Genomic DNA, 24,378 nt, shown 5'->3' on the forward strand with positions numbered 1-24,378 from the left:
CCCTGATAGGGCCCCATGCTGCCAAGAATGACAGTCATTTAAAAGTCTGTTGGGCTGGGAAGGTGGTAGAGTGCTTGCCTAGCATGCATGAAGCCCTAGGTTCCATTCCTCAGTACCACATAGAAAAAGCTGGAAGTGGCGCTGTGGCTCAAGTGGTAGAGTGCTATCCTTGAGCAAAAGAAGCTTAGGGACAGTGCCCGGGCCCTGAATTCAAACCCCAGGACTGGTAAAACAAAACAAACAAACAAAAATAAACAACAAAAAAACCCCATAAAAGTCCGTTTTAAAACACAGTGATGTAAGTATTAGGCCTAAAGTAAATTGAAGTATTAAAAAAAAAGTCATAGGGAGATTTGTCTGTGAATCCAGTAAATGCAATGATTATTAAATCACTAAAAAAGTATGAATTTGAAGCAGTATAATTTGTAAAAAAAAAAAAAAAAGAAATAAACACCTATGGTGGCCCTGCATTGGTTCAAAATGGATGTGAATTCATTAGAAATCGAGTGTCCCGGGCTGCACATAGCTTGGCGCTGAGCCAAGGACGGACGGAGTGACCAGCAACCACAAATCGGCCTTGGGATCAGGCGGCAAGCCCTGAGGCCCCTGCAGCCTGGCTGTGCTGGGGCTAGGTGTGCTACTGCACTTTGGATTTAGGGAATTTCAAACTAAGGATGGTTTTATTGTGATGCTTATTGTGATGCAAGTCTCTTAAAAAGTGAGGAGCATTTGCATTATTTTATTTCCCAGTCTCAGCTCCCCCTTCCCTTCTGGTATACCTGTCATTACCTCTGAGACAAACAACAGGTCTTGAAACCCCGTTTCTCAGGGTCTGCTTACACAGAAGCCCAAGGAAGATATTTAATGGTGATAATGTCCTCTAGCTGTTTAAGACCTGTTTCTTTCCTCCATACTACCAGACAACTGGCTTTATCATCATGATGTACTCCTGCAGTTATAGAATTGTCTCCTGACTCACTCAATTTCAGTATTCTCCCACCCGAGGTGATCAAACATAACAGAACAGTACTGACAGAAGCCTAATAAAAAGGAGAAAGAAAAAAGCCCATTTGAAAAATTACAGCATTATCAGTTTCCCTACATAAAAACAGCAAATACCGAAATTGTTTTAAAAATACCGAAATTGTTTTCGGAGCTGCTGGATCTCTGCATTTTGTTCCGCTATTGCCTTCAGGAAGTGTTCAGTAGCCTGTGGTAAGAGAACAAACGTGGTATTAGAGCTGTCTTGAAAAAGTAGCCATAAGGCACCTCAGTAAAAGAAAATGAAGCAGGATTCATTTTATGATTGCTCTTGAAGGAAAAATGTAACCCTGGACTTTTCTCACTATCATCTATCAGTTTTGCTGTAAACTGCCTGCATATCATTAGTGTACCTACATTTCTCTTATGTTCCTTTCTGACTACATAATCTTTTGTTCATATACCTGTGCAGAAAGCTGTTGTAGAATTAATGTTCTATCTTGTTACTGAACAGCCTGATGTGGCTGATGGATGGAATTAGAGTAGAAAGAACGCAGCATGGTGTAATAACAAGGCCTGTGTTCTACATTTCTTTCAGACTTCACAAGGGGACCGAATCTTCAGTTACTGGGCTAATGTTCTTCCTTGTTTTGCTTGTTAACTTAAATTTTTTTAAAAAGTTATTAAAAAGTGACTTATAGAGGGGTTGCAATTTTGTAAGTCAGACAAAGTCTATTTCTTTTTAGACAATGTTACCCCCTCCCTTGCTCACTCCCAGTTTTTCCCTCCAGACTCCACTCACAAGTTACATAGTTCATTTTTAAGTGTCTAGTGAGTATCACTGCTGCTTTTGTTCACCATTTGTCCCTTCATTTCTGTGCCTCCCATAATACTCCCAAAGACAGATAAATGAACAAACAAGACAAAAATAGCAATGAAGAACAAAGCACTTCCTAGAGTTCATTTCAGTAAATATTAATTTTAGGATCAGAGGTACATACGCACACCCATGTGTTCCTCTCCCGAGAGTACCCTCCTTTGGTCTCACTGTGTGTGGATGCCTAGAGTTCCATATAGTTTATCATGTTCCAGTGAGGTTTAGATCTAATTTCCGCATATGAGAGAAAATGTGCTGTTTGTTTCTGAGCTTTGTTTACCTCACTTAACATGATGTGTTGTTATGTTTGAAATAGGGTCTTGCCTTGGTATGGTCCGAGCTGACCTGGAATCCCTGGTCCTCTTCCTCCCAAGTACTGGGTGTACAGTGGTGGGTCATCCTGACTTGCTGATTTCTTGATTTCCTTTAGGAGTCTGGTTTTTATTAGCACACATTAATTTGCCTCACTTCATTCCCCCTTCCCCTTCTATACCTAATAGTTCTACTTGTACTCTATGCCTCTGGCTCTCCCATGGTTCTTAGTGAGAAAAAGCATGTGATACTTGTTTATGAGACCACCTTAATGTGATAGTCTTCTGTTGTCACCCATTTTCCTGCAAATACATTTTTTTCTTCTCTATGGCCAAATAGAATTCTATTGAGTACATATATCATATTTCATTTATCCATTAATCCAGGTCTCAATGTAATTTTAATTTGTATTTCTTTTAGGACTAAAGATGTTGAGTATTTCTTCATGGATTCATTGGTTATTTGTACTTATTTTGAGAACTGCTTGCTCAATTCATTTGCCCAATTATTAATTGCTTTATGTATTCTTTGTGTGTTTATTATTAATTTTTTCTAGTTAATAGCTATCAAAGACTCCCTTTTTCACTCTGTAACTCTCTTCATTCTGGTAACTGTTTCCTATGGAGTGTAAGAATTTTCTAATTTGTTGTAACCCATTCTGTAAGTTCTTACTCTTATCTCCTCAACCACTGGAAAGGTATTTAGAAAGCTGCCTATCTTTACGTCTTGATGTGTTTTCCTATGATTTCTCAAAGTAGTTTCAAAATTTCTGACTTCTTTGCTTTGTCTTTCCATAGCCTTTTGTGTTTCTTCATTGTGGGTTGTACACTGGTTGAGACAGATCTGTCCTCAGGTTTTAACAGGGGTATTCTTAGCCACCAAACTTCTCTTGAAGTCTGGACCCCCACTACCACCCTGAGAGAAGACAGCAGCAACAACAACTCAAAAACAAGCCAGAAAGTTAAATGTGGTTAAAAACCACATCTACAATAAAAAATAAACATCTCAGTACTCATGGGATCAATTAAGAATTTAAAAATTAAAATGACTAATAATTTATAAAAATAAGAGATAAGGAAATGAAAAAGAGAAGCAAGTGAGAAAACAGATGAAGCTATATGGATGAAGACACAAAAATAGTGAGAAATACAGTAAAACAAATATAGAAAAAGGCAAACTAACAAAAGGACAAGATCCTATTTCTTCCTTAATGAGAAAACAATTATCACTTGCAACTGACTTGGTGTGGAGGATGAGGGGTTAGCGGATGGTTTTCTGTCTGACCACCAAACAAGAGAAGACAGATGGGCTGGGAAGGTGGCTCAGTGGTAGAGCTCTTGCCTTGCATGCTTGAGGCCCTGGGTTCAATTCCTCAGTACCACATAAGCAAAAAGAAAAAAGCCGGAAGTGGCGCTGTGGCTCAAGTGGTAGAGCGCTAGCCCTGAGCTGAAGAACTGAGGGACAGTGCCCAGGCCCAGAGTTCAGGCCCCACGACCGGACCCCCCCCCAAAAAAAAAAAAAAAAAGAAAAAAAGAGTAGACAGAACAGGACAGAACAGGATGTTTGTAGGCTGAGTCCTGCTGGACTCTTGAAGTACTGTAACCATTCATAGTAGGTTTAATTCCTGCTAGTATTCTCCATATGCAGACTTAGCACCAGGGCAAGAATAGGAGCTACCCTGAGGCCATTCCATTGATTTTGTAAAGAAAGGATGGTTCTTGGTTCTACCATGAGGATAGATGCCTTGCCCTTTACATATATAGTCCTGTCACCGCTTCACTAATAATCTTGACTTCAAGTGTATTTCTGTCCCAACAGACCATCCTTAGGACTCTCCAGCTTTCTCATCCTCCTCCCAGTTTCATTCACTTTAATTTTATCACACTACTTGGTCTTGCCTGAGACATATTCATTCTGCCTGCATGTGACTTCACAATCGGATTGGCCCCATTCTCCGGTGGAATTAACAATTTCCCTTTTGCATCTTGATAAAATGATCTCTATTTTTACAGCAAAAGATATATTTTAAATGATATATCAGGTTTATGTGTTTCTGGCCATAACAGCCTTTTAAATGGATTGAGGTATAGAAATACATGCCTTTATTTACACATCTATACAACAGAATAAGTATTCAATTCATAAAGTACAATTTAAGAGACAAACTACTACATTAAGAAGAATACAATACTGAGAGTTAGACAGAGCCACACAAAAAGTTAAACAAACAACCAAGTGTAATATTGGGTATTGTTTTGTAATGGTTTCCCAATTTCTTGAGAACTGTCCCAAAAGCAGTTCCAAAACCCTGGTCTCTGGGCAAAGCCTGCCAAAGGGTGAGATCTTGAAGGAAAGGACCATGTGATCAGAAGGCAGGAATTGTCAAGTTTTCCATCTTTCTTCCAGTGGTCAGTGATTTAATCCATCACATGTACACAATGAAAGTCTCCAAACAACAAACAATGCCTAGAAGCATTCCGTGTCTTATGGCATATCCAACTGGGAACCTTAATTTTCTGAAGAAGCCTTATTATATACATTAAAGCTCTTTCAGCTCATTTATTCAATCATTTTGTTCTAGAGTACTTTATCAGTATCTTAAAACTCTAGTATATTGTCAAAAACTGAGACTAGTAATTCCTACTATTAGTATAAATAGGGGAGGCACTTGTTTATTAATTTTTATATGTTCAAAAGAGAAAGAAGGAGAGAAAAAAAGTCAAAGAAAACTGGATAACTTAGTTTTGATGACACAATGCTACTGTTTTTGGTACTAGTAAGGATTAACAGAGCAACTAAGTAAGAATGAGAGAATGATTGTACACACTGTCATAATTCTATTACTCCACAATGAGTACAAATGAAATTCTGATAAGGTAAAAGAATAGAAAGTGAAAAAATAGAATGTAAACAGAAATGGGAGGTCTGATGAAATGTTTTGAGAAATTATAGGGAACTTCACATGTACTAATGTTAGTACTGATGGCTAATTAACTACTTGTTTTTCGTTTCATGTCTGAGAAATAAGCAATTTACTCATTAAACACAGACTTACATTATTATTACATATGCATACAGGATGAAACAACAATAAGTGTATTCTACTACTGAGGAGCTCAAGGTCTGCATTTCTCTTAGGAGATCTTAGCAAGGATCTCAACAGGATTTTCAGATGGACTGAATTGCAAACTTCCCACGAGGTACTGTGTCTGTGACGTTACTGAGTATGTAAGAAGATAATGAGACAGAGGACTGCCTACCTACTGTGGTTTTACATACGCTTGCTGCTACTGATTTAAGTTAGTACAGTATCTACAGTGACAACTGCTAGTTTACTTAAATGATATTGTCACTTACCATTTCTATGTTCTTAACAGCATGAAGGTTTTGAGTTGGTTGCTGATCCTAGTGAAGAAAGGTATATCAGTAGCAATTAAAATCAACACTAAATTTTGTTTGTACTATTGTGTTGTCAACTAAGTCAAAGAATGCAAAAATATTTTTAAATAATTAAAAACTTAAGAAGATGTTAATACTAATGTAGGTATTTTTTATGTAAAATCATTATTCCTAGCAATCAACCCAGTAGCAAATATTTTTTAAGAAAGCCATATATTATCAAAGTTATCTACGATGACAAATCTGAAATGCTAGCAGGAGTGCAGAATCTTTTTCTGCGAAAGGGCCATTTGGATATTTATCATTACAGACCATACAAAATGATCAATTCAGGCAAAGCAGCTGCAGACAGCCCATGAGAGGCATGGTGTGTCTCTGTGATCATGTACCAGATCACCGAGGGCCTTCTACCGCCTAGAGGCTGTATGTGCCCCACCTCTAGATATGGGGGTGAAACAGGAGCTACTGCTCAACATTTCTGAAGGAATCTTCATGGCCCATCAGTTCTAAAGTGTTTAATTAGCTGTTGTGACCTTTTTAAAAACTATTTGTGAAAATACAAGAAGCTGTTCACAAGCTGAATAACTCATGGGCTTAGTTATTAATCTAAATGAGAAAACAGCCCAAAGACCTTACCTCTCTCTCTTTTTTTTTTTGGAGGTACAAGCATTTGAACTCAGGGCCTGTGCTTGCTACACAGGCACTCTACCACCATGCCAACCCCTTTTTGTTTTAGTTATTTTTCAGATAAAGCTTTCTTGATGTTTGGGCTGGCCCTGAGTGCAATCCTCTTAACGCTTCCCTCAGTCACTGGGATGGAATGCACATAGTACTATACTAAGCCATTGTTCTTCTCATACAGCTTAGGATGAGAAATGAACACTGCTGTACCCAGCCAGGACTTGACTGGGGCACAAGTTCTATACAATAAATTACACGTGAGTTATTTCAAATGGGGTATGTATTGAAAAGCCACTTTGTAAACTGGAAAGCATCATACAAGGACTTTCTGACTTCCTGAGGTAAAAATTCTCAGCCACAAGGAGAATAACAGGAGTACTTTCCATAGGAATTCCAAGTTGATGAATAAGAACTAGAGAGTTATAATCACCAAATTATCTGGATAAATGTTAGGTCCTGAGTTTAAACCCTAGTTCGTTCTGTCTGTCTGTCTGTCTGTCTGTCTGTCTGTCTGTCTGTCTATCTATCTATCTATCTATCTATCTATCTATCTATCTATCTATCTATCTGGAGCTCCTCTCTACAGTATCCTCTCCAGAGTGCAATTCTTACTACTCTGCCAGAGACTCACTGGACACAGGGTACCCGCTGTCTCTGGCTTTGGACACGGGTACCTGCTGTCTCTGGCTTTGGACACGGGTGCCCGCTGTCTCTGGCTTTGGACACGGGTGCCCGCTGTCTCTGGCTTTGGACACGGGTGCCTGCTGTCTCTGGCTTTGGACATAGGTGCCTCCTGTCTCTGGCTTTGGACACGGGTGCCCGCTGTCTCTGCCCGCTGTCTCTGGCTTTGGACACGGGTGCCCGCTGTCTCTGGCTTTGGACACAGGGTACCCGCTGTCTCTGGCTTTGGACACGGGTGCCCGCTGTCTCTGGCTTTGGACACGGGTGCCCGCTGTCTCTGGCTTTGGACACGGGTGCCCGCTGTCTCTGGCTTTGGACACGGATGCCCGCTGTCTCTGGCTTTGGACACGGGTGCCCGCTGTCTCTGCCCGCTGTCTCTGGCTTTGGACACGGGTGCCCGCTGTCTCTGGCTTTGGACACAGGGTACCCGCTGTCTCTGGCTTTGGACACGGGTGCCCGCTGTCTCTGGCTTTGGACACGGGTGCCCGCTGTCTCTGGCTTTGGACACGGGTGCCCGCTGTCTCTGGCTTTGGACACGGGTGCCCGCTGTCTCTGGCTTTGGACACGGGTGCCCGCTGTCTCTGGCTTTGGACACAGGGTACCCGCTGTCTCTGGCTTTGGACACGGGTGCCCGCTGTCTCTGGCTTTGGACACGGGTGCCCGCTGTCTCTGGCTTTGGACACGGGTGCCCGCTGTCTCTGGCTTTGGACACGGGTGCCCGCTGTCTCTGGCTTTGGACACGGGTGCCCGCTGTCTCTGGCTTTGGACACGGATGCCCGCTGTCTCTGGCTTTGGACACGGGTGCCCGCTGTCTCTGGCTTTGGACACAGGGTACCCGCTGTCTCTGGCTTTGGACACGGGTGCCCACTGTCTCTGGCTTTGGACACGGGTGCCCGCTGTCTCTGGCTTTGGACACGGGTGCCCGCTGTCTCTGGCTTTGGACACGGATGCCCGCTGTCTCTGGCTTTGGACACGGGTGCCCGCTGTCTCTGCCCGCTGTCTCTGGCTTTGGACACGGGTGCCCGCTGTCTCTGGCTTTGGACACAGGGTACCCGCTGTCTCTGGCTTTGGACACGGGTGCCCGCTGTCTCTGGCTTTGGACACGGGTGCCCGCTGTCTCTGGCTTTGGACACGGGTGCCCGCTGTCTCTGGCTTTGGACACGGGTGCCCGCTGTCTCTGGCTTTGGACACGGGTGCCCGCTGTCTCTGGCTTTGGACACGGGTGCCCGCTGTCTCTGGCTTTGGACACAGGGTACCCGCTGTCTCTGGCTTTGGACACGGGTGCCCGCTGTCTCTGGCTTTGGACACGGGTGCCCGCTGTCTCTGCCCGCTGTCTCTGGCTTTGGACACGGGTGCCCGCTGTCTCTGGCCTCCATGCGCACTCACCTGGGCTTTCGCCACACATTCCTGGTGATGCTCCCGTAGTGCAGTCAGCTCCTGTGCGGCAGCCTCCCACAGCCCCAGAACACAGGCCTTCTCCTGCCAAACAGCGTGATGACCCACCGAGTTATTAACCTGCTTTCAGTTCACAGTGCAAACAGACTATGTTCTTTTATAAGTGAGTTCTTATGAAATTACAAAGTAAAAACAGAACCTATGTGAAAAAAGTCGTCTGGTTTAATGGTGGCAACAGGTTCTGAGAAATGCAGTTAGGCAACTTCCCTCTGTGTGAGAATCAGAGTGTCTTTACAGAAAGCATAGTGGCTATGTCACTGTTAGCTGATACCGACCCAGAAGACCCCTACCTATACACAGTCCCCCATGAGTAACACATCACCGCACCTGACTATGGAAGTGACAGCATCTCTGATGATGTGAAATTGTACTAATAACAACTTAGAGAATAAACCTAAGGAAATTGTCCTTAGTCAGATTTCACAACTAAATTTAGATATACAGAATAAACCACGCTACTTGTTCCACAAGAAAATGTAAGCCTCAGAAGCCACGGAATAAACATCTCCCAGGAAATACATATTTTTCCCGACTGTAAAAGTAGTAAGTATTCACTGCAGAAAGTTAGAAAAATAGAGTAAGAAAAGAAAATAAGAACTACTTGTAACTTTAATTCCTAATAGTAAACACTGAAGTAGAGTTACATCATTTTTTTTAAAGTCAGTTATAGGGCTTGAATGCAGGGTCTGGGCATTGTCCCTGAGCTTTTTGCTCACGGCTGACAAAACTTCACTTCTGATTTTCAGGTGGTTAATTCAAGATAACAGTCTCACAGACTTTCCTGCCCAGATTGGCTTCAAACTACAATCTTCAGATCTCTGCCTCCTGCGTAGCTAAATCACAGGAGTGAGCCGCCAATGCTCGGCTCCTAATTTTTTTTTAACAAAACTTAAAACACACACACACACACACACACACACACACACACACACACACACACACACACACACACACACACACACACACACACACACACACACACACACACACACACACACACACACACACACTGGGAATACTAACAGTGTGTGATTACATCTTATCTTTTCATTGATAATTTCTAAGGAGAATTTTCTAAAAATTTGCTCTATTTACCTTTTCCATGTAACTTTAATTCTTATTTTCTGCTCTTGCTGTTTGGTAATGATGACAAAGATAAAAAATACTGGTAAGTTTATTAACTAAAACACATACTCATCATTATATTAAGTGACTTAGGGAAGATTTTTAATTTAATTACTATGAGGAAGTTCACCAGAAGTTGAAAGAAAGACAGAAATGAAGACATTTGATCTCAGCTCCATCACATCTGTATTCTCCCAACAGCCCATGTGTTCCAAAAAGAACCAACTTTTCCATTTTCTGTTCAGTCTAAGCACAGCGCTTGCCCACAGTCCAAATAAATGCACGTGCAATGAGCAAAGACATTCAAACTGCCGAATGCCTGACAGCGGTCACCCCAGGGCAGCGCCCTGGACTGGTCCTGGCCCCTTCCTCCCACTCCAGGATACCAGAGGCTACAGATACAGGTGTTCAAGTCCCTCACAGACAGTGGAAATGTATTTGTACATCACCTACCTGTGTCCTGCTTTATACTTCAAAGCATTCATCTATTACTTAGAATACTGAACACAACATAAATCCTATGTGAATATTATGCACACCATACTGTTTAGGGAATGGTGAAAACAGTTTGCAAATGGTCCAAGTCGATGTCCTATATCTATATATGGATACTTTATGGGGCTTGAATATGGGCCGAGGCACTATCTTTGGGCTATTTTTGCTCAAGGTTAGCATTGCTACCACTTTGAATCACATTGCCACTGCAGGTCTTTGGTGATTAATGGGAGATAGAGTCTCACAGACTCTCTCTTATCCGGGCTGGTTTAGAACCGCAATCCTCAGATCTCAGCCTCCTGAGGCTGAACCACCAGCGTCTAATCCACAAACATGGAGTACCTTGATGTGGATGGCCAGCTATGCTTCTTTCTATCAATAGTCAACTTTAAATTATATGTAGCTTAGTTTTCAATGCATGACAAACAGGGCTTTAGATGCAGTAATCAAAATCACACAACTGGGTGTTTCTTGAACCTGCACAAATATATTAACACAAAAATAGGTATTGGAAGTAATAAGCAAAAGTAATATTTGATATGTGGTTTTATTGTTTCTTAGCATTTCAGAAGTAATAAGAAATGCATAGCTTTTGAAAGACATTTTAGTATCAGTGAGAAAGAAAGCATTTGTAAAACTAAAATGGTTGTTACTGACTTCTATAGAAACAATTATAAATTGCTCCTAGTTTACAACAAAAAACATGCTTTCCTCATCATTTACCTAATTTTAAATTCTTTACCTTACACGTTACCAAAAATTCAATGCTAGGGCTGGGAAGTTGGCTCAGTGGTAGAGCGCTTGCTTTGCATGCCTGAGTCCCTGGGTTCGATTCCTCAGCACCACATAAGCAAAATGAAAAAAGCCAGAAGTGGCGCTATGGCTCAAGTGGTAGAGTGCTAGCCTTGAGCTGAAGAGCTGAGGGACAGCACCCAGGCCCAGAGTTCAGGCTCCACAACCGGACCCCCAAAAAAAAAAAAAAAAAAAAGAAAGAAAATTCAATGCTATATGTACATTTTGTATGAAAATGATTATAACCTTCCCGATTTATTGAAATATCACCTTCATAAGAACTCCAAAGACAAATTCCCAAGGAATTATGCATGACTATTCACAGGTAATTTCAAAATCAAAATCATAATAACAATTTCTTGACCTATTTATAAATGAGGAAACATCTTCAATCACACAGCTAGATAATGGGATAATAGTTCAAACATATATTTGATATGAATTACCTGGATATAAAATTATGAAGTAAAAATATAATTCCCCATGCAAAAATTCACAAAATAGGGGCTGGGAATGTGGCTTAGGAGCAGAATGCTTGCCAAGCATGCATGAAGCCTTAGCCCTGGGTTCGATTCCTCAGTACCACATAAACAGAAAAAGCTGGAAGTAGTACTGTGGCTCAAGTGGTAGAACACTAACCTTGAGCAAAAGATGCTCAGGGACAGTCTCCAGGCCCTGAGTTCAAGCCCAGGATTGGCAAAAAAAATGCACAAAATACTTATATCATTGAAAACCAGGAAAAAGTGACAAGGTATCCAAAATTTCAGTTACTATAAGGAAAAGCAGAGAAAAACTGTAGTTTTAGATGCAAAACTTTAGAAAAGTACTACACTACAATCTTTGAAGAAAAAAGTACCAGGAGAAAACACAAAAGTTGTAAAATGTATATGTAAGGAAGTAAGGTTCTTGATGATTTTTTTAAAAAAAGTTTGACGTTAAAATACTTAGAAGACCCAAAAGTCATTCAAAAGCTTTGTGATTTGATTAAAAAAGTATTTGCCACTGAGAAGTCGTGATTCACTCTTGTAATACTAGCTATTAAGGAAGCTGAGATGGGAGGATTAGAGTTTGAAGCCAGCCTGGGTGGCAAAGTCCATGAGACTCTTATCTCCAATTAACCACCCAAAAGACCAGAAGTGGAACCCTGGCTCTGAGTTCAGGCCCTAGGACAAGCGCACATACAACAAAAATTATTTGCCAAATACACCAAATATTTATCAGTTTTAATTCTTTTTTTTTTTTTTGCCAGTCGTGGGGCCTGAACTCTGGGCCTGGGTGCTGTCAGCTCAAGGCTATTGCTCTACCACTTGAGCCACAGCCCTACTTCTGGCTTTTTCTGCTTATGTGGTGCTGAGGAACTGAACCCAGGGCTTCATACATGCAAGGCAAGCGCTCTACCACTGAGCTACCTTCCCAGCCTTTTTTTTTGAGACTGGGACTGGAATTCTGTACATGATGCTTTTGCTCATAGGCTAACACTCTACCAACTGAACCAGTCCCTTGCTAAAATTAGTATCTCCAAAAGTCATCAAGTACTACCAAGTCTGTCACACTCTGTCCTTCTCATAAGCAGTCTCAGTATATGACTTAGGAAGTTACTTACCTGATTGGCTAGCTGCAGCTGTTCTTGGAGGCTGATGACCACTTCCTCATCTGTGTACACTTCCTTTCCCATCTCTACATCAAAGGGAAGGGCTTCCAATTGCTTCTCAACAACGTCTTTTAGCTCACCATGCAACCTTTGCAACAGTTAACATAAGAATTTAAACCCATCTTAGTAACAGTGATTACTCTTTTGGTTAATAAAAAGAACTTCCAGATTAAAAACAGTACTTTACACTTTATCACTCTCTCTCCCTCTCCCTTGTTCCCCTTCTTGCTCTCCATTTCTGTGCTAGTACTGGGGTTTGAACTCTAGGTCTTGAGCGCTTTTTTTCCCAGGGCTGAGAACCGAACCCAGGGCCTTGCGTGTGCCAGGCGGGCGCCCTTCTGCTGGGCTAAACCCCCAGCCCCGCGCTTGGCTTTTTTTTTTGCAGAAGATTGGTACTCTACCACTTGAGCAACACCTCCATGAACAGCTTTTTTCTGGTTGAGGTAAATATCTCCAAAATCTGTCATTCTGGGCTGGCTTTGAACTTCAATTTTCAGGTCTTAGCCTTCTGAGTAGCTAGGATTACTGGCACCAAGCTACACAAAACAATTTTTAACTGGTCTTCAAATGAAAACAAACATGCTTAATCCTCATTAGATACTGTGCTATGTGAATAAATAAGATTAACAATTCCAAACCATTAAAATGATAAATTTTATTTCCATTAGTTTGTCATACAGAGAGTTTAATGTTTTAGAAATGTAAAATTACAACCGAGCATAGTAGCTCACACATATAATTCAAGATTCTTGAAAGAATCACAGTTCAAGATCAACCCAGGCAGAGATAGTGAGTCCTCGTCTCAATGAACAAGGTAGGTTGGTGGTATGTGCCTGTCATCCTGGTTATGTGGGAGAGATTGGTAGAAGGTCTTTTCTCTGCTGCTGAAAACAGGAGACCCAGAGGCAATAGAAAGGTAGAAGTAGATCAAGTGATAGAGCACCTTCCCAGCAGGTGTGAGGCCCAATCTCCAAACTCAACACAATTCAGATGCAATTTAGTAATAAGTAAAAGAACTGATTTAGATATAATTTAAATGCTAACATTTTCATTTAACCAATTAAATAAAATAGTGCCTTACACTCTATAGTATTATGTTATTTTCTCCATTGTGTTTCACAAAATTCATTTATATTATTAGAGTTAAGCAGAAGATAACAAAATAGTTGCTGGTTAGGAATTCAATACTATTACACATTTTCTTCTTTAAAATATCTTCACAAAAGCTTGACCGTAATTCTGAAAGCCTTTCATCGTAACAGTAAATTGCAGGCATTTCATATTTAAACTAAAGCCCCTTGCCAAGCAAGGAGATACAACTCTAAAAGACTTTTAACTTACAGTGATATAAACATAAAAAGAAATTATTCCATAATATTGAAAACATTTATTTACTGTAAGTAGAAAATACTATTTATAGTCCATAAATTACAAGGTGTAAACTACAAAGGAAATCACATCCATCTGCCTAAAACATGTACAAGAGATCTATTAATACTATATTTTCTTTGAAACTAGAACAACTCAAACATTTAGAACATGTCTTCAGATATAGTAAAACGAAGGAATAATTTTAGACACAGCTCTCTAGTAATGGAGAATCATGTATTAGTGGCATTCTGAGCTTGTCACCGAGGGTAGTTAAGTTATCAAGTTTGCATTCCATCAGCATGCTTCCTAAGATCCACATATACACATACATATATACGTATATACATATGCATATATATGTATATATGTATATACGCACATATATATGTACACATACATATTCCACATCACGTTAGTACCTGTCAATACTTACAGCATTTACTATGTAGCCTATTCCTAGCCATTGCTTTCTCCCTTACAGTCAGTCTTATGAAAAACGCACTGCTATCTCCAATTTACAAACACAGAAACTAAGCAGAAAGATGTTAAACAACTAACTGGTCAAGCCACATGTACTGAAACCAGGAGTCAAACAGAAAACTCAGACTCTGGAGTCTACACTGTGACTAAATAGGCTTATACATACCAAATACAAGTTTTCTACAACAAGCAAAAAACCCAAAGAAATCAATAGCTAACTGATTTACCTTTCATTTTCCTTAATGACATTTTCAAGATGCAATTTCATCTCACCCATCTGTTGCTGAAAGAGTAAAATGAAGAACAGCAATGTATTTTGTACACAATGAGACTGCCACTCACTAGTCCATTTACATGCAGGCAGACTCTATGGCATTAGTACAGACACAGAAATTACTCATTACTTTTAGCAAACCATATTAAATATGGATAGGACAGAAAACATTCATTTTGAAGACTAAATATTTTTATGTAAAATATTGGGAAATTTATGAATGTAGTCACTAAAATTTATAGCTACAAAAGCAGATGATACATGTCAGTATGATACTATAGCAAATACCAGATGATTCGGTATGTTTTGTTTTATTTTTTTGGTTTTTTTTTCAGTAATGAGGTTTGAACTCAGGGTCTTGTGTTTGCTAGGCAGGTTCTACCTGTGAGCCACACTTCCAGTTGATTCCTGTATCTTCAATGTGTATCCTAATTAATTCTCTTCAAGTTAGGTGAATCCCGTATAAATGGGTATATTCTTCAATAGGTAAACAGGTTAACAAGTGCCACTTCAGATTCCAAAGAAAAACGTGTAACAGGATGAAGGCAGAAGATCAATAGTTCTGAGTAAGAGTAGACCGTTGGGGAGGCCGTGTAAGACCTTGCTGTGAATAAGTGTGCCCATCGGTCTTGACTGTTCCCTGGGTTAAAGGAGAGGAACCAAGCAGGGGGACTGGCAAGCCACACGGGGGACAGGCACTTCTCTGAGTAGTCTGTCTCCCTTTCGACCAGAGAAGCTCAAGGCAGCTTGGGTGGGAGTCGGCAATGGCCAATTCTAACTACAAAGTGGCATAAAAGTTGATTTCCTCCCAGGTCCCTGCTGTGCCTGAACCACAATCCACCAGAATGAATTAATTTACCATCAGACAATTAAGCACTAACCATGCATGGAGTGATGCAGTGATACAATCAGAAAAGGCAGGTGCAGGGTCCTGAATGCCAGAGGAAGTTTGGGTGTTATTGTGGCCATTATCTCCGTTTCATGATTTGATGAAATAGGTATGTTATAAAAAAGTTTATCTTGGAAAGTATTCCTTATCGTCAAATATTAAATAGTATATATATATACTAGCTAAAATCAAAAGTGGAGCATAACAGTCTCATGAAAAATCCTTTACTGTAAAATATTTCAAAATATTTGGAAAAGTATTAATCACCAAAATTTTCCCTGATACTTACATTTCAAGCAGAAAGTCCCTCATATAAGGAACTGAAGTAATACTTTTCTTGCTTTTAGATATCTTATTTTTTAACGAAGTCACTAAATTGTTAGAATTAGTTTTACTAAGAAACATCTAAGTGAACAACTCTTCCTAGAAGTAGCTATCAACATCTTTTTTCCTCTCTAAAAGGAACAAGTGTTTCATCAGAAACTCAAGTTTCCTATGGTAGCTTTTCATTGATTTAGGATAATTTTCAGGTGCTAAGAATACCAAGGGAAAAATAAAGTTGAACATCTTAGTAAAATATCTGATGAAACGCATACAGTAGCAGACTATAAAATATTTAAAAGGATTTAATTTAAAGATAACTACCTATTCTGTAAATAAAAACCATATCACAGTAAGTCACCATAGTAATTTGGTGAACTCAGTAGGAACTTTTGAGTATTTGCTAGTCCTAAAAAAAAGTGCAAAAAACTGTTTGTGCAAGATTTGCTCTCTATTATTCTTCAGCAATTAAAGAGATACTGGCTTAAATCTAACCAGAAGCTAAAATGTGCACAGTAAAGATTAGAAAATAAACTAGCTTAAAAACTGGATTATGGTAAATAGGAAAAAAATGTAAAAGAAGTGCCTGTTTTTCAATTTCTGGTTCACTTTTATATGTATTAGAGAATAACATGGGAATGACAGTCTACAATGTAATGGAAAAACAAAGGGGTTATGTGTTTTTTAGTAATGCTAACATTAAGCTAGTAACAGAATAGTAATAATTAATAGAAAAATATAGGTTGCCACATTCTAACGGTCTTGTTCCTCTGAGTCCTGGCATTTGTCATTCATCAGATAGTCAAAGGTGTATGTACAGTTGGATACAAAGTTCTCCACAGACTCCAGTATTACAGTAATGCTTCAGGACAGCCACGCTCGGGGCTCAGGCCTTGGTCCCAAAGGCTCTGCCTTCAACAGAGTAGGCTCAACAGGCCATCAGCAGGGACTCACTGGAGGAAGTAGGTCACTGGAGGACCTGAATTTGAAGGCATACTTTGTCCATGGTCCCCTTCTCCTCTTCGTGTGTGTGTGTGTGTGTCGTGTGTGTGTGTGTGTGTCGTGTGTGTGTGTGTGTGTGTGTGTGTGTGTGTCGTGTGTGTGTGTGTGTCGTGTGTCTGTCTGTCTCCCTGTCTTGGGTCTTGTGTCCTTCTCCTTTCTGGCTACCATGAACTGAGTCCTCACTTCACTATGTTCCTGTTGCCATGGTATTCTGTTATTCCTCAGGCCCAAAGCAATAGAGCCAGCTGACCTTGGATTGGAACTTCTAAAATCATTAAGTACAATAAACCTTTCTCCCTTTAAGTGGATTTCTCAAAGGCTTTTTGTCCCAGTGACAACAAGCTGAGGAACACAGCATACTATGTCCATGTACCAAGAGAAGAGAAACAGTCAAAGTATTTAGGGTCTGCCACTCTCACAGCACCATTCGGAGAAAACTTTTTGTCTCAAGTGTTGTTTTTATAGTCATTACCTGTGCACAAACGTCACTCTGCTATCCTTACCATACTGAATTAATCCAAATACAGAGCTATCATCACCTGCTGGCAGGCTTAGCATGAGACATGTATGTTCTAGCTAGGGAATGCTTCTATTGCATGGTACCCTAGTATTAGAAATTCTGGGGAAAAAATATAAAAGACGTCTCAGCTGAAAGAAATGTGTCGTAAGTATTAGTTGTATTTGACGAATGAAATTCACTGAAACCCAGTCTGTATCCTGAACAATTCTATACTGTTATTCTAGCTTCCCCCAAGCGTAGGTCAGAGGCGTTGGGCCCTTTGTTCTTCAACTCCATGACTAAAGATGACAGACAAGAAGTTGTGACAGGTTAGGCCTACATTATATCAATAATATCTAAAAGATATCAGTCAAAGATGTTTGTGAAGAGACAATATTTGAAAAAGTTTGTTCTGCAAATGAAAAATACAGGAGGAATGAGGATAACACTCAAGGTCTGAGACAGTTTAAAGAAAACAGAAGCAAAGAACAATGTGATTAAGAGATTCTTCTACATTCTTCTAAGAGAAGCTTCTGACAAAACAAGAAAATAATGAACCTAAATAATAAAACTAAGGATAATCTTTAAACACACACACACACACACACACACACACACACACACACACACACACACACACACACACTCACACGTACTTATATATTAATTACAATAAATTTTTTCAATTCATCAGTTCATTAATTAAAACAATTAGGAATCTATTACTTTTCTATCTCAATAAAATGTGGAAGTTTATGATGATGTCATACCTGATAGTATTTTAGCTGTTCATTTAGTGCCTCCAGATGTTTATCATACTCAGTAATAAGAAGAGCTAAAAAGCTAAAGGAAACAACCCAGAATTAAAAATCTAGTATATTTAGTTCCATTCAGCTTAAAATCTTTTTTTTTTTTTTTTGATAGGTGGTGGGGCCTGAATTCTGGGCCTGGGCGCTGTCCCTCAGCTCTTCAGCTCAAGGCTACTGCTCTCCACTTGAGCCACAGCGCCACTTCCAGGTTTTTCTGCGTATGTGGTACTGAGGAATCGAACCCAGGGCCTCCTGCATGCAAGGCAAGCACTCTAGCATTGAGATACCTTCCCAGCCCCTCCATTCAGTTTAATAAGTATATAACAAGTGAAAAAATTTCACATAAAAATTTATTTTCACATAACAATTTGTATTTTACCTTTTTTCCAAAATTGGTATTTGTGTGCCTGTATGTACACTGGGGCTTCTACCACTGGAGCCCTGCCTCTTCTCTAGCATTTTGTAGATGGAGTCTCAAGTAATTTCTTCTTGAGGTGGTCTCAAACTACAATCTTCCAAGTATTAGCTTTCTGAGGAGCTAGGATTACAGGCATGAGCCACTGGCTATCAGCTTTAAGCACATATTTTTTTTTTTTTGATCTTAGCACAATTAATACTTTGGGAAATGTCTTGGTTGCGTGTGTGCAGCAGAGTAGGACGGTTTGAGCATTGCAGGCTGTTTAATAGTGCGTAACCTCCATACCCTAACACTCCAGTAGCAGCCTCCCTCTCCAGAGTTTGTCATAGTAAACTAACGTGTTTTCAAGTATATTCTGAGTGTCTCCTGAGGGATCAGGAAAAGTCACCACTGCAACCCACTTTTACAGACTCTACAGTATTTTCTTATAAACTACAGAAGATCATGAAATTAAAGGAATTTTTCAATTGATAATATAACTACAAAAATATTATTTTTGGTGATACTTTACCTTTGGTCAACTACTGAGTTTACTAATGTGTCATCTCCATCTCCTTTGAGGACAGCTTTCTAGAACAGAAAAGTGTTATTTTAGAATGTTTTCTCATGATTCTAGCCAATACTGACAGTGGTTGAAAATTAAGTACAATTCAAATTTTTTGTCGGTCATGGGGCTTGAATTCTGGACCTGAACGCTGTCCCTCAGCTCTTCAGCTCAAGGCTAGCGCTCTACCACTCGAACCACAGCGCCACTTCCCAATTCAAATTTTTATATTATAAATTATAGCAATATAATTCAAAAATGAGAAAAAGAAAAAAATCACCTTTATGAAATTGAAGTGCATTTGGTATAAGAGCCATACATCATTATACACTTGTGGTAAATTAGAAATATGAAGAAAAGAGCTACAGTCATGGCTCACATAATAGAAACATGAAAATTTTTTCTTCATTATATATTCCTCGTCTGGACTGTTCAGTGTATTTGCCCATTTATTAACTGGATTATTGGCTCTTTTGGTGTTTAATTTTTTTTAGTTGTTTATACACTCTGCTTATTAATCTGTGACAGATAAATAGCTTTCGAAATTTGTCTCCTACTCTGTAATCTGTCTCTCCATTCTAGTAACTGTTTTCTTTGCTGTTCGGAAGCTCTAGTTGGATATAATTCAATTGTCAATCCTTCTCTTATTTGCCAAACTAATGAAGTTCTATTCAGGAAGTTCCTGCCCATGTGTATGTCTTCCATTTTTCCCTTTGCTTTCCAATACTAGTTTCAAAACTTCTTCTGGCATTACATTAAGGTCTTTGATCTCATTCTGAATTGGTTTTAGCACAGGGTGAGAGTAATCTAGTTTGTCTTTAACGTGAAGATATTCATTTTCTCAGCCCCATGGTTGAAAAGGCTATTTTTTTCTCCTATGTAGGCCGTTGGTTCCTTTGTTAAAATTCTGATGTCTGAAATGATATGGCTCAGTCATCTGTGGATCCCTGTTGTTTTTTTTTTTTGTCGGTCGTGGGGCTTGAACTCTGGGCCTGGGCGCTGTCCCTCAGCTCTTCAGCTCAAGGCGAGCGCTCTACCACTTGAGCTACAGCGCCACTTCCGGTTTTTTCCCCCCCCCCCCCCCCCCCCCCCTTCCCCCCCCCCCCCCTGGTGGTTTATTGGAGATAGGAGTCTCACGGTCTCTCCTGCCCGGGCTGGCTTTGAACCGCGATCCTCAGATCTCAGCCTCCTAAGTAGCTAGGATTACAGGTGTGAGCCACCAGCGCCCGGCTGGTGGATCCCTGTTCTGTTCCAGTGGTCTACATAACTGTTTTTGTGCCCATGCTAGGCTGTTTTATTACTACGGTTCTGTAGTATATTTGAAGTCAGGCATTGTGTTACCCCTAGCACTGTTCTTTTTGGCTCAGGGTTGCTTTGCTCTTCCGGATATTTTGTGCTTCCACATGAATTTTAAGTTTGATTTTTCCACCACTGTGAAGTTCACTGGGATTTTAATGGGGATGGCATTAGATCTTAGATTGCTTTCAGTAGTCTAGCCATTTTTGGTTAGACATGGAATGAGAAGTCTTCCCATTTCCAGTGTCTTCTTTGACTTCTTTTTCAATGTTTTATACTTTTTATCATAGTGTCTTTTACCAACTTAGTTAGTTTTCCTGTTTTCTTTCTTTGTATATTGTTGATGGTAAAAAAGAAAGATTTTTTATATTGATTTTATTATATACTATACTATGCTCAAATGGTAATAACATCCAAGTTTTATATTGGGGTTTTTAAGGTGTTAAATTTGACTTCTTCTGCTTCTATTTTTATTTTTTCGCCTTGCCTTATTGTTCTGGCAGAGTCGACCCACTCTTGTCTCCCTCCTTATTTTGGAGGGGCTGCTTTAAATTCTCCCCATTTAGTACAAGGTTGGCTGTAAGTTCTTCATATGTTCACAGCCTGCACAGTCTCTACTACTAGCTGCTGCTCTTCCTACCTCTTCAGGCCAGGCCATCGTGCCTAAGAATGACAGGAGTTACAGCTTACAGCTAGATACATCTTGAGAAACAATTTAGGATACTTCAAACTTGATGAATTCTCATTTTAGAAATTTATTATTTGTTTTTATTTATTTTATTTTATTTATTTTATTTATTATTTATTATTATTAAATTTGAGATTGTACATAATATCAGTTCCAACTCTGGGAAAAAATTTTAAGTGAAAATAAGCTTTGTCATTACAACAATCAAAGGTTTAAGAAAAACTGAAAATTCAATTTCACATGAAAATAATCCTAAGTAGACTTTATATTGCCTTCATATTGGTAATCCTAATTTACATACCTGTTTAGTTGAGAATTTAGAAAAATTATCCATTTGATGATATGTAAGGACTTCATTTAATAATTTTTGATCTGAAACACATTGTGAAAAACCAATTTAAGTTCACTAATTTTCAATGTTTACAGTGGCTCTTGTTACTACTTTTCAAAGTAAAAGAACCATCAATTTCAATATACCATTTTAGAACTTAAAATTAGGTTATTTTGTATTCTGAAACCCACTAATGACTACCAATGTGAAAAACAGCTTTAAAAAACCCACATATTTTCTGGCTTCCTCAGCTTGAATACTCAGTTTCTCCTAGCTTGCTCTTCAGTTTGGTCAAGTTAAAAAAAAATACAACCGACTTCAACAATTCATCCAAAAAATCATACACCATGATCAAACAGGATTCATTTCAGGGATGCAAAGCTGGTTCAATATACGCAAATCAATTAATATTATTCATCACATCAACAGGAGCAAGAATAAGAACCACATGGTTATCTCAATAGATGCAGAAAAAGCATTCGACAAGATCCAACACCCCTTCATGATGAAGGTTTTGGAAAAATTAGGAATCCATGGAACATTCCTCAATACAATAAAGGCTGTATATGACAAACCTACAGCCAGCATTATACTCAATGGTGAAAAACTAAAGCCATTTCCTCAACTCAGGAACAAGACAAGGATGCCCACTCTCTCCACTTCTCTTCAATCTAGTATTAGAATGCCTAGCTACAGCACTAAGACAAGATGCAGACATAAAGGGGATCCAAATAGGGAAAGAAGAAATAAAACTCTCCCTCTTTGCAGATGACATGATCTTGTACTTAAAGAATCCCATAGACTCCACTCCCAAATTACTCAAGCTGATTCAAAACTTTGGCAAAGTAGCAGGTTATAAAATTAACCCCCAAAAATCAATGGCTTTTCTGTATACCAACAATGAGAAAAGTGTGGCTGAAATTAGGAAAGCAACTCCATTTGTAATAGCCCCACAAAAAATAAAATACCTAGGAATTAACTTAATTAAAGAAGTGAAGGACCTCTATGATGAAAACTTTAAAATCTTGAAAAAGGAAATCAACACAGAACTAAAAAAATGGCAAAGCCTCCCTTGCTCCTGGATTGGAAAGATTAACATCGTGAAAATGGCAATACTTCCCAAGGCTATCTACAAATTCAATGCAATACCTATCAAAATTCCAACCTCATTCTTCAAGGAAATAGAAGAGGCAATCCAAAAATTCATATGGAACAATAAAAGACCCCGAATAGCAAAAACGCTCCTCAATGGAAAGAACACTGCTGGAGGAATATCAATACCAAATTTCAAACTCTACTATAAAGCCATAGTAATCAAAACAGCTTGGTATTGGCATAAGAACAGACCTCAGGACCAATGGAATAGAATTGAAAACCCAGAAATGAACCTACAGACCTATAGCCATCTAATCTTCGTTAAGGGAGCTAAAACAATAGAATGGAACAAAGACAGCCTCTTCAGTAAATGGTGCTGGCAAAATTGGTTAACTACATGTAGAAAACTAAAGCTAGATCCTTATATATCACCCTGCACCAGAATCAACTCCAAATGGATCAAAGACCTCAGAGTGAAAGTGGACACTCTGAAAACATTACAGGATGGAATGGGAGAAACCCTAGGTCTCCTTGGCACAGGCCGAAATTTTTTGAATAGAGACCCGGAAACACAACAAATCAAAGAAAGGTTGGACAAATGGGATTGCATAAAGTTGCAGAGCTTCTGCAGGGCAAATGACATAGCTAGCAAGATCAACAGAAAGCCCACGGATTGGGAGAAGATCTTTACTAGCCATACAACAGACAAGGGTCTCATATCTAAAATAGACTTGGAACTCAAAAAATTAAACCCCCCAACAACAAATCCTCAAAGAAACAACTGCCCAATAAATAAGTGGGCGAAAGACTTAAAGAGAAAATTCTCTGAAGAAGAAAGAAGGATGGCCAATAGACACATGAAGAAATGTTCAACATCCCTAGCCATAAAAGAAATGCAAATCAAAACAACATTGAGATATCACCTCACCCCAGTTAGAACGGCAAAAATCAAGAACTCTAACAACAGATGCTGGAGGGGATGTGGACAGAAAGGAACCTTACTTCATTGTTGGTGGGAATATAAACTTGTTCAACCACTTTGGAAAGCAGTATGGAGGTTCCTCAAAAGACTTCACATAGAACTCCCCTATGACCCAGCAATCCCACTTTTGGGCATTTACCCAAATGTTTACAAACAAGACCACACTAAAGCTACCAGCACAACAATGTTTATTGCAGCATTATTTACCATAGCTAAGATATGGAACCAACCCAGATGCCCCTCAGTAGATGAATGGATCAAGAAAATGTGGTATATATACACAATGGAATTCTATGCCTCCATCAGAAAGAATGACATTGCCCCATTTGTTAGGAAATGGAAAAACTTGGAAAAAATTATATTTAGTGAAGTAAGCCAGGCCCAAAGAAACATAGGTCCCATGGTTTCCCTTATTTGCAATATCTAGTATATACATGAGTCAAGCGGAAAAGGTCAGATAATGTGATGTCAGGAAAATGAACCCTTAGATATGTATTTTAATGTTTTTTTTCTTTCATGCATGCATTTATAAGATTATCTCTTTGTTGCTTTGTATGTCCCTCCCCCACAGAATAACCCCTGTTTTCACTATATTTGATGTCAGTATAACTTGTGGAGGAGATGGGAAAAACCAGTTGTTTAAGGATACAGGTGGACCTGTTGCAACAATGAGAAGTACAAGTTGTCATGTCCAAAACGAGCTTTACAACGTCAGTGCGGGGGGGGGGGTATGGGGGGGAAGGAGAAGGATTGGGATTGGGGGGGAGGGGGGAGGCTGGGAAGGGATGTGAAGGGTAAACAAAGGAGGAGGCTGCAATGCTTGGTAAGAAATGTACGCATTATCCTGCCCATGTAATTGTAACCCCTCTGTACAGTATGTTCACAAATAAAATAAAATTAAAAAAAATACAACCCACATATGTTTTAGGA

The 24,378-nt window shown here is 39.5% G+C and overlaps 1 protein-coding gene across 1 annotated transcript in view; it reads right to left on the reverse strand.

The window, feature by feature from the left end:
• The window catches only part of LOC138811417 (sodium channel and clathrin linker 1-like), a 58,232-nt gene extending 36,822 nt beyond the window's left edge, over positions 1–21,410 (reverse strand). Inside the window, exons 1-8 of the mRNA XM_069999171.1 lie at positions 21,342–21,410; positions 19,024–19,082; positions 18,056–18,128; positions 14,528–14,583; positions 12,402–12,537; positions 8,318–8,410; positions 5,528–5,575; positions 1,140–1,210 (exon numbers count right to left, since the gene is read on the reverse strand). Of these exons, the coding sequence (XP_069855272.1) occupies positions 1,140–1,210; positions 5,528–5,575; positions 8,318–8,410; positions 12,402–12,537; positions 14,528–14,583; positions 18,056–18,128; positions 19,024–19,082; positions 21,342–21,374 (569 nt within the window). The 5' untranslated portion in view covers positions 21,375–21,410. The remainder of the gene's footprint in view (positions 1–1,139; positions 1,211–5,527; positions 5,576–8,317; positions 8,411–12,401; positions 12,538–14,527; positions 14,584–18,055; positions 18,129–19,023; positions 19,083–21,341) is intronic.
• Positions 21,411–24,378: the final 2,968 nt, after the last annotated feature.

Source organism: Dipodomys merriami, unplaced genomic scaffold, assembly GCF_024711535.1.
Source record: "Dipodomys merriami isolate MVZ:Mamm:240054 unplaced genomic scaffold, mDipMer1.0.p SCAF_525, whole genome shotgun sequence".
Classification (NCBI taxonomy): domain Eukaryota; kingdom Metazoa; phylum Chordata; class Mammalia; order Rodentia; family Heteromyidae; genus Dipodomys; species Dipodomys merriami.